General features: G+C 50.7%; 1 protein-coding gene across 1 annotated transcript in view; it reads right to left on the bottom strand.

Annotated features, from left to right (window-relative positions):
• Positions 1-1999: 1999 nt before the first annotated feature.
• Positions 2000-10912, bottom strand: part of ITIH5 (inter-alpha-trypsin inhibitor heavy chain family member 5) — a 78155-nt gene continuing 69242 nt past the window's right edge. Inside the window, exons 11-14 of the mRNA XM_015425098.1 lie at positions 9947-10000; positions 8344-8460; positions 3749-4126; positions 2000-2338 (exon numbers count right to left, since the gene is read on the bottom strand). Of these exons, the coding sequence (XP_015280584.1) occupies positions 2040-2338; positions 3749-4126; positions 8344-8460; positions 9947-10000 (848 nt within the window). The 3' untranslated portion in view covers positions 2000-2039. The remainder of the gene's footprint in view (positions 2339-3748; positions 4127-8343; positions 8461-9946; positions 10001-10912) is intronic.

The raw sequence follows: 10912 nt of genomic DNA, 5'->3' as shown, positions 1-10912 counted from the left end.
AAGTAGTATTTCCTGCTGTCCGTCCTGAACCTACTGCCCATCAGCTTCACTGGATGCCCTCGAGTTTTAATCCCTGTCCTCTCTGGGCTCCATCAAATCTCCAGGAGCTTCCCAACCTGAATCTGGCAACCATACCCCCCCCACACACACACACCCTGCTGGTGGCCGACAACTTGGAAGGCTTTAAAAGAGGAGGGGACAAATTCATGGAGGATGGGGCTATCAATGGTGATCGGCCATGATGGAGATCTGCTCCTTCCTGTACCAGAGGCAGTATGCGTTGGAGTGAGAGACTCAGCATGCCTGGACAGAGTCTAGGTGTTATCTCCTTGAAGGGGATGCCTCTCCTTTTTTGTCTCAGCCTGGGAGCTGCCCTCTGACTCCTCTTGTCTCTCTCACTTTGTCCTCTCCCTCTCTCTACATGGCCTTCCCTGGAGACATGTCTCTTGCAGGTCTCTCCTGTATAGAGGCAGTGCCCTCATACCCCCACGCAGCTGAAGCCGGACAAGCTGGCCACGTGTGATAGGAAAAGCACTCTTCCAATGAGGCTTCTGTCTCTCCTTTTGACAGCAACCTGAATTCATTGGCTGTCTTTAAGCAGCCCAGCACCGCCACGGGATTCTTATTGAAGTCCCCGACTTCCAATTTTTTATTTTATTTGTGGCGCTCCCTTGTGGGGGGGGGTGTGTGCCTGTGTGGGGTGCCCCCCAATTAATTTAAAGGCCCCCCCCCCATTAAAAAATCTCCTGAACTGGAGTTCGGATGTAATCAGGGCTTTTTTTGTAGAAAAAGCCCAGCAAGAACTCATTAGCATAATACGCCACACCCTGACACCACAGCTCATTAGCATATGAGGCCACACCCCCGTGTTACCAGAAGTGTGCTCATCCAGCCACACCCACCTTTTGCTTCTTATTCTGTTTACCTTGTTTGTTGTCAAAACCCAGGGCTTTTTTTGTAGCAGAAACTCCTTTGCATGTTAGGCCACACACCCCTAATGTAGTCCAATCCAAATGAGTTCCTGCTGTTGGGTGTGGCCTATTATGCTAATGAGTTCCTGCTGGGTATGGCCAACTCGGGAGCCAGCCGGAACTCCATTCCTGTGCGTTCCTGCCCAAAAATTGCCCTGGATGTAATCCCAGAAGACCCCTAGACCCCACCTGGATGTTGCTATCTAGGGCTGCCAGTTCTTGGTTGAGAAATCCCTGGAGATTTGAAGGGCAGAGGCTGGGGAGGGCGGGGTTTGCGGAGGGAAGGGAACCCCTGGGGCACAATGCTGTAGAGTTGTCAGCAAGCTGCCAGATTTCTTTTATTTTGGTTTTCCTGTCTATGCGCTTGATTGCTTTTGCTTTCACATGTAGACCTGTTGATGCGCTTAATTGCTTAGCTGCTGGAACGTGTATATCTCTCAAGGCCACAGGTGGTTGCTGCTGGATAGTTGCTTGGGTGATCTCACGGAGGGCCGTGGGAAGGAGATATGTTGTGCCGCCTAGAAGCGTTTGCTCCCAGGCCCGATGGCGCGCGGGGGAAGTCCCGCAATTGGGCCTCAGTTATTTGAATGTACTATAACCTGGCATGCTCGTTGCTTTCCCTCCCCATTCCTAACAGTGATCCTGTACATGCACCTATAGCTTCAAATAAAGTAAAACCTTTCTGCAAGAATGTACTTCGTTGATGCTGTGGGGAAGCCTGACAAGAGTCCACCTTCCAAAGTGGTCCTTTGTCCCCTGGGGATCACTTGTAAGCCCAGCAGATCTCCAGCCGCCCCCTGGAGCTTGGCCACCCTAGTCGGCAACCCTATTCACAGAGTTTAAAAAGCCACATTATATATATATATATATTTAAAAAGTTGCCTTGGTGTCACTTGTGAAAGTGTCCTCAGTTAAGACAACACACAGGCCAGCGGCCTTGTGACAGGAATAGCCCCTTTGTCGCTTTGGCGCCTTCTTTGGCATAGCAAAGAGCTGGCAAAAGTGCATGAATCTTCTCTGGATTCTCGGGAGTAACGGCTTCCGCTGCGCCGGCGGACCGCTCCTTCTTTAGAGTCTGCTCCCCACCGCGCCGCTAGTCCCTGTGTCGAAAGGGTGAGAGGCGAGGTAATCCTTGTAGGCCCCGTCGATCAGCTTCTCGGCGTTGTTCTTGGCAAACCAGCAATCCACTTCCTGCTCGCCGTTGTAGATTCTCCTCTGCTTCCACACCACCGGGACCAGACGCCCTTTCAGCTGTAATACGTTGCCGGCGCTGGTGTCCGTGCTTTTGGTTTGGTTTCGGCTGCCCAGTTGGGGACGTTGGCCATGGGGAACCTGGGTAAGGTTGACCACTTGGTGTAAGAACTGACCTACAAAAGAAGCCAGGGAAACGTATGAGTGAGGATGAAGGTTGACCGCTCTGGGTGGGGAAATACCTGGAGTTCTCGGGGGTGGAGCTTGAGAAGAGGGTGGGGTTTGGGGACGACAGGGACCTCAGTGGGGCACAATGCCATAGAGTCCACCTTCCAAAGCAGCGATTTTCTCCAGGGGAACTGCTCTCTCTCACCTGGAGAACAGCTGCACTACCAGGAAATCCCCAGCCACCAGAGCGGCTGACAATCTCCTTTCCCTTCCCCTCCCCACAACAGACACCCTGTGAGGTAGGTGGGGCTGAGAGAGCTCTGAGAGAACTGCCCTTGAGAGCTCTGAGAGAACTGTGACTGACCCAAGGTCACCCAGCTGGCTGCATATGGAGAAATGGGGAATCAAACCCGGTTCTCCAGATTAGAGTCTGCCGTTCTTAACCATGACACCAAACTTTGCCGTGATGTTTGGTGGCCCTGGGTCACCCAGTCTCCTTCAGCATAGCCAACCCCAGAAGGCTGTTGTGGGGATAAAGTCCTGAGAAGAAGGGCAAGATACAAATGTACAGATAGGTAGCTACTAGCCCTGCAGGCAAGGAACATAACTACAGATGGTGGCTGGAGATATCCTGGGATTTACAACTGATAAGAACATAAGAGACACCAATGTTGGATCAGGCCAAAGGCCCATCCAGTCCAACACTCTGTGTCACACAGCGGCCAGAAATACCAGGTGCCATCAGGAGGTCCAGCAGTGGGGCCAGGACACTAGGAGCCCTCCCACTGTTACCCCCCCTCCCAAGCACCAAGAATACAGAGCATCCCTTGCCCCAGACTGAGAGTTCCTATCTATACATTGTGGCTAATAGCCACTGATGGAGTTCGGCTCCATATGTTTACCTAATTCCCTCTTGAAGCTGTCCATGATTGTAGCTGCCACCACCTCTTGTGGCAGTGAATTCCATGTGTTAATCATTCTTTGGGCGAAGAAGTACTTCCTTTTATCTGTTCTAACCCGACTGCTCAGCAAGTTCATTGAGTGATCTCCAAGCAGCAGAGATCAGTATACCTGGAGAAAATGAATGCTTTGGAAGGTGAACTCTATGGCATTATACCCCATTGAAGCCCCTCTTCTCCCTAAATCCTGTACCCCCATGCCCAATATCTCCAGGTACTTCTCAACCTGGGCAACCCTAAATTTAGCCCCTAAGTTAACAAAACATCTGTGTGATCATCATTGAATGATGGGGACAGATCTCAGTGGCTGGCTACCGGAATCACGGCCTAGCTTCCTAGGTCTACCAGGCTGCCCGTCACTTGAAAGGCTGGACTAGGTCAGACCAAAAGTCCACCTGGTACAACCAGTCTGATGTTCTCAGGTGGCTCCACAGAACCTTGGAGATGTCTCTTACTTACCCAGCAGCCCGTGTGAGCTGGAGGAGAGCCCTTGGCCATTGGAGATGTAGAACCCCAAGTGATCTTTCTGGTAAGGAGCAGGGTTCTTGTAATGGTGGATCAGGATGACAAAAGCAATGGTGCCCCGGATCACCACCGTCACGTTGGAACGGGCAAAGATGGAGACCTCGAGATTCTGGCTTCCCACCACAGCGCTGCGGTCGCAGGACAAGACGAGCCTCTCCCCGTCGTCCAAGATGACCTTGGTGGGCGTGACTTCCAGGTAGGCTCTGTCTGGCTTGTTGCTGAGAACGGTGATGCTTTGAAAGTAGGTCCTGTGCTTCTTATGGCCGTTGGGCGGTGCCGGGGCCCCAATCAGCTGACCGTTCACCGTCACACCTGAGGAGACAAGGGATAAACATATGGAGCAGAGGTCCATCAGAGGCTGTTGGTCACAAGGTATAGAGGGAACACTCTGTCTGGGGCGGTGATGCTCTATATTCTTGGTGCTTGGGGGGGGGAAACAGTGGGAGGGCTTCTGGAGTTAATCTGGCCCTGCTGGTGGACCTCCTGATGGCACCTAGTTTTTGGCTGCTGTGTGACACAGAGTGTTGGACTGGATGAGCCATTGGCCTGATCCAACATGGCTTCTCTTACGTTCTTATGGCCCTGCTGGTGGACCTCCTGATGGCACCTGGTATTTTTGGCCGCTGTGTGACACAGAGTGTTGGACTGGATGGGCCACTGGCCTGATCCAACATGGCTTCTCTTACGTTCTTATGAGAAGGACCAGAACACTGCTTGAAGTACTCTGCTGAGAAGGACATTTAGGGAGGTTCCCTTGCAAGAGTGCATGAGACACTGCTCCTAGGGTTGCCAACTTCCAGGTGGAGTCTGGAGATCCTTTCCTCTGTGGGATCATGCTTTTTTAAAAAACCAAAGCGCCTTGTGGCATAGGGTTGCCAACCTCCAGGTGGGGACTGGAGATCCCCCGGAATCATAACTGCTCTCCAGACTACAGAGATCAGTCCCCCCGGGAAAAAAACGGTTGCTTTGAAAGGTGGGCTCCATGGCCCTGTACCCTGCTGTGGTCCCACTCTTCCCTAAACCCCACCCTCCCAAGACTCCACCCTCCAAATCTCCAGGTATTTCACAAACCAAAGGTGGCAACCCTACCCTTTTCCCACTTCTTCACCAATAGGGAGGAAAAGATCTCCAGATCTTTCTTCCCACAGTTGAAAAAGCAGAATGGGGGGAAAGCAACACAAAGGAGAATTAAACCCCCTGTCCTCACCCTGCCACCGCTTCTGCCCAGTCCCATCCTGCACTAGTGTGGTTCCCAACTCCAGGCTGGGAATTTCCTGGAGATTTGAGGGGTGCAGGGCTCTTTTTGTAGAAAAAGCCCAGCAGGAACTCATTAGCATAACCTTCCAAAGCAATCCTTTTCTCCCAGGCAATTGATCTCTGTCGTCTGGAAGGCAGTTATAATTCCAGGAGATCTCCAGTCCCCACCTGGAGGTTGGCAACCCCCTGCCACAAGGCGCTGGGGATTGTGTTTTTAAAAACACGATCCCACAAAGGAAAGACCAGTGGGACTTTGCATAAAATGCAGCTGGAACCGAAGGGAAATAAACCTAACGGTGCTCCATCCAAGCCATAGAATCTGTCCACCTTCCAAAGCAATCCTTTTCTCCCAGGCAATTGATCTCTGTCGTCTGGAAGGCAGTTATAATTCCAGGAGATCTCCAGTCCCCACCTGGAGGTTGGCAACCCCCTGCCACAAGGCGCTGGGGATTGTGTTTTTAAAAACACGATCCCACAAAGGAAAGACCAGTGGGACTTTGCATAAAATGCAGCTGGAACCGAAGGGAAATAAACCTAACGGTGCTCCATCCAAGCCATAGAATCTGTCCACCTTCCAAAGCAATCCTTTTCTCCCAGGCAATTGATCTCTGTCGTCTGGAAGGCAGTTATAATTCCAGGAGATCTCCAGTCCCCACCTGGAGGTTGGCAACCCCCTGCCACAAGGCGCTGGGGATTGTGTTTTTAAAAACACGATCCCACAAAGGAAAGACCAGTGGGACTTTGCATAAAATGCAGCTGGAACCGAAGGGAAATAAACCTAACGGTGCTCCATCCAAGCCATAGAATCTGCTAAGCCGCAGGAAAAGAAGTTCCCTGGCAGGAAATCAGTTTACACTGGGGGGGGGGAGGTGTTCTGGGTGAAGGAGTGGGTGGAAAAGGAAGGCTTGAGGAAATCCCAGCAGAGATCTCCCACTTTGATATTGGCTTTCCTTCTCCATAACGACAGCCATTGTTACACGCTCTCAGTTTTCCCGTGACTTCTTCCTCTCCCTGTCAAGTCGGGTGCTTTACGGTCTCATAAATAATCCCCTTAACAATCAGGGCTGCTCGGGAATTCCAGAAGCTCTGGACACCAGCCACTAAGATGGAAACCTTTGCTCAAAAAAAAAAAAAACACGACATGATCACTTCCACCAATTTAATGCCTTCTTTGGAGGGGGGGTTGCCAACTTTGGGTTGGGAAATACCTGGAGATTTGGGGCCTGGGGAGGGCGTGGTTTCAGGAGGAGGCGGGACCTCAGAGGGGTAGAATGCCACAGAGTCCACCCTCCGAAGCAGCCCTTTTCTCCAGAGGAACTGATCTTGACCGCTCAAAGATCAATTGTAAAATGGGAAATCTCCAGGTGCCAGCTGGAGTTTGGCAACCATAAGGGTGAGCTGGACAGTGTTAGATGTTAGAGCCACTGGATACGCTTGCAGGATCAGGGGCCAAGCATGTGGAGTCTCGGCAGGATCGGGGCCACTTAGGATTGGGACAAATTATGATGATGAAGAAGAAGAGATTGGATTTATACCCCGCCCTTCACTACCCAAGGGAGGCTCAGAGCGGCTTACAAACTCCTTTCCCTTCCCCTCCCCACAACAGACACCCCTGTGAGGTAGGTGGGGCTGAGAGAGCTCTGACAGAAACTGCTCTTTTTCAAGGACAGCTGTGGCAGAACTATGGTTTGTCCAAAGTCACATCAGCAGGTGCAAGTGGAGGAGTGGGGAATCAAACCCAGTTCTCCCAGATTAGAGTCCGTGCACTTAACCACTACACCAGACTGGCTCTCACACCAAACTGGCTCTCTGGAGGCTCTCTAGATGCCCCTGAAGTGGGGCGTCAGGAGGCAGAGTCGACAGACCCATCCAGGGAAGCCATCGGCATACTCCGAGGTGGGGTGTTTGCTAGGGCCCACGGCTCTTGGCAGGGCCCACTGCCACCAGCCCCTGCCCACACAGCTCCTCTGCCACCTGTCTGCCAGCTCTTCCCTCACTCACTGGCTGGCAAGTGCTCCATCTCCTATGCTCCTAGTTATCCGGGCTGCCCGGCACTGCCGGAGCGTGCAGACAGTGACGGGCACAGCATTTGCATTCATAGCTGCACACCCCTCCCCGTGCCGTCGAGGAAAAGGCATGCCGGTGTCCGTGGGACGACCAACAACAAACAGTACAGCCAGGGCTATTTTTGTAGGAAAAGCCCAGCAGGAACTCATTAGCATTCTAGGCCACAGCCAACAACAGAAACTCATTAGCATATCCAGCCACACCCATGAGAGCATAGCTCATTAGCATATTAGGCCGCACCCCCATGTTACCAGAAGTGTGGTCATCCAGCCACACCCACCTTTTGCTTCTTATTCTGTTCATCTTGTTTGTTGTCAAAACCTAGGGCTTTTTTTGTAGCAGGAACTCCTTTGCATGTTAGGCCACGCCCCTAATGTAGCCAATCCTAATGAGTTTCTGTTATTGGGTGTGGCCTATCATGCTAATGAGTTCCTGCTGGGCGTGGTCAACTTGGGAGCCAGCCGGAACTCGGTTCCTGTGCGTTCCTGCCCCAAAATAGCCCTGAGTACAGCCCACAGCAAAAATCAGCAAGGGACATCAAGAAACAACTGTGAGCTGAATGACCCGTAAAAGTATATCCAAAAGGAGACTTCAACAAAGTGAAATGCACATGTAAATAAAAAATGAATCAATACATATAATCCATCATGGGAATATACAGACGTCCACAGGATCCATAGAAGGAAAAAACAAAGTCCAGAGTAGTTATCCAACACTTTTCCTAGGTAGTAAGCAGTGTTTCAGGCTTCTGGTCCTTCCTCAGGAACAAAGAACAACATTAGGAAGTCTCATTCCAATTTCTTTACAGGACAATACTATTCAGTTTCTTTATGGGCCAGGTCTCCTAAGCTTTAATGTGCACCTCTCAAGGTTGCTTCTATGTAAACAGGACCAAACATGCCTGGAAGGAAAAGTGTTGGATATCTACTCTGGACTTTGGTTCTACCTTCTATGGAGCTCTTCTCACAGGGGCTACTGTAAGCTCTTGGAGGATTGGCTACATTAGGGGGTGCGTCGCCTAATATGCAAAGGAGTTCCTGCTACAGAAAGAGCCCTGCCTATAGCCAATCCTCCAAGAGCTCACAGAGCTCTGCTTACAGGGCTACTGTAAGCTCTTGGAGGATTGGCTACATTAGGGTGTGCGTTGCCTAAAATGCAAAGGAGTTCCCGCTACAAAAAGAGCCCAGCGCCCTGCCTCATCCTACCGGAGTTCTTATGATCGGACACCAGCTGGAGGATATCGCCGGGCTGCCCGTCAATGTTGAAGCAGACGGTTAGCTTGCTCAAGGGGAAATCGACGACAAAGTGTGGGTCACCATCCGCTGGGGGAAAAGGAAATAAAAAGGGAGAGGGACTTTCATACAACAGCAGCTCAATACCCAGAACGAGCAAAAGATAAATAAAAATCAATTTGTAGAAATCCCTTTTGGCCCCAGACAATAAATAAGATTCAACTCTGCTGGGCAAAGAGGATAGAATTCAGCCGAGCCGGAATTCTTTACAATAATGATATAAAAATAAACAGTCAAATTGAAAAATATTAATTCCCAATAGGTATCAGAAAGATGGACAAGCTTCTCTGGAGTTTTGGCATTCGTTTCGGGTTGCTAGTACACTTCGGGTGCCCGTGGATGGAAGGATTTGTTATGTAAGAACATGTTCAACATATAGGCTATTAGTACCTTTGTATTGGATTTACACATTATGGAACAACACTATCACATCTTGATGTTTGGAAGAAGTTCTTCACGAAACGAATGCCAGAACTCCGGAGACGCTCGCCCATCTTTCTGATACCTGTTGGGAATTAATACTTTTCAATTTTACTGTTTATTTCTGTATCATTATTGTGAGATTATAAGCGTTTTGTACATCATTACAGCTTCTGTATTTTTGAGCCGGAATTCTTTTAGAAGAAGAGATTGGATTTATACCCCGCCCTCCACTTGGGAGTCTCAGAGCGGCTTACAAACTCCTTTCCCTTCCCCTCCCCACAACAGACACCCTGCGAGGTGGGTAGGGCTGAGAGAGCTCTGACACAAACTGCTCTTTTTCAAGGACAGCTGTGCCAGAGCTTGTGACTGACCCAAGGTCACATCAGCAGGTGCAAGTGGAGGAGTGGGGGAATCAAACCCGGTTCTCCCAGATTAGAGTCCGCGCACTTAACCACTACACCAAACTGGCTTTTACCGATTTACTACCACGTAATTGAAATCCGAGTAAGATGGCCAGATCCAGGGACCCTCCCCAACCTTTTTTTAGCATGTGGATACCTTTGGGATTCGGATGCAGGGGGGTGAGCACAACCACAAAATGTCAGGGAGTGAGTTAATACATAACTCTAATAGTACCTTTATGGTCAGGGGCCTTCATATCTGAGGGACCGCCTTTCCCCCCATATTCCCCAGAAAGCACTGCGTTCAGGAGCCCAGAACCGATTGGCCGTCCCGAGTCTAAGGAGGCCAGGCTGTCCACAACCAGGGCCAGGGTATTCTTGGTGGCGGCTCCAATCTGGTGGAGTGAGCTCCCAGAAGAGATCAGGGCCCTGCGGGGCTGAGAGAGCTCTCTGGAGAACTGCCCTTGAGAGAACAGCTCCGAGAGAACTTGTGCCTGACCCAAGGTCACACCAGCAGCTGCATGTTGGAGGAGCGGGGGAATCAAACCCGGTTCTCCCAGAATAGAGGCTGCGCTTCTAACCACTATGCCAAAGTATAGGCAAATTTCCTTAGTTTTCCTATTTTATGCAAGTTGAAAAATTGACTTCTAATTCTTTTTGTGGGGGGGCACAGCAATCAGATAGTCTCTTACCGGATGTTTTTGAGGCTTTCGTTCTTTCTTTGTCCAGTTTTCCAGGGACGGGACCTAAATGTGGGAATGCAGGATTGGGGGGGGAGACAGGGACATGATATCATAAACAGGCTATCCCACATCCGAATATACTGTTCTGCTTCCCCCCCAAATTCCCTAGGGTTCATTTGCATGCAATTATTTCGGTGAGTGTGTAAGTATTTAAAGCTGCTCATTCTATAGATCCCTGACCTGGATAGCCCAGGCTGGCCTCATCCCACCAGATCTTGAAGGCGAAGCAGAGTCGGCTCAAGGTCAGGGCTCGGATGGGAGTCCGCCAAGGAAGTCCGGGGTTGCTCCGCAGAGGCAGGCAAGGGCAAAGCCACCTCTGTCCATCTCCTGTCTTAAAGACCTTACGGGGGTCAGCCATAACCTGGCTGCAACGTGATGGCCGTTCCCATCACCCATAGCCACGTAAGTCGAGGGTAGCAAAAAAGAGCAAGAGTCCAGCAGCACCTTAAAGACTAACAAAATGAGCTTAAACGCTCCTTGTTGTTGTTGTTCAGTCACAGAGTCGAGTCCGACTCTTCGCGACCCCCATGGACCATCTCACGTGCCCGGCCCTCCTGTCTTCCGCCGTCCTCCGGGGTTTGCTTGATTTCACGTTCGTTGCCTCGATGACACTGTCTTAACCATCTTGTCCTTTGCCGTCCCCTTCTTCTTTGACCTTCAATCTTTCCCAGCAACAGCGTCTTCTTCTCCAGTGAGTGCTCACTTCTCATTGGGTGGCCAAAGTATTTGAGCTTCAGTTTCATTATCTGGCCTTCCAGGGAACAGTCAGGGTTGGTTTCTTTTAGGATCGACTGATTTGAACTCCTCGCAGTCCAGGGGACTCTCAAGAGACACATTTTGTTAGTCCTTGAGGTGCTCCTGAACGCTTGCTCTTTTCTACTGCTACAGACAGACTAACAGGGCTACCCATCTTGA

The sequence above is a fragment of the Gekko japonicus genome, unplaced genomic scaffold, assembly GCF_001447785.1.
Source record: "Gekko japonicus isolate JY-2015 unplaced genomic scaffold, Gekko_japonicus_V1.1 scaffold3155, whole genome shotgun sequence".
Classification (NCBI taxonomy): Eukaryota; Metazoa; Chordata; class Lepidosauria; order Squamata; family Gekkonidae; genus Gekko; species Gekko japonicus.
The sequence above is the reverse complement of the archived record's forward strand: the minus strand, read 5'-3'. Positions and strand labels throughout refer to the sequence as shown.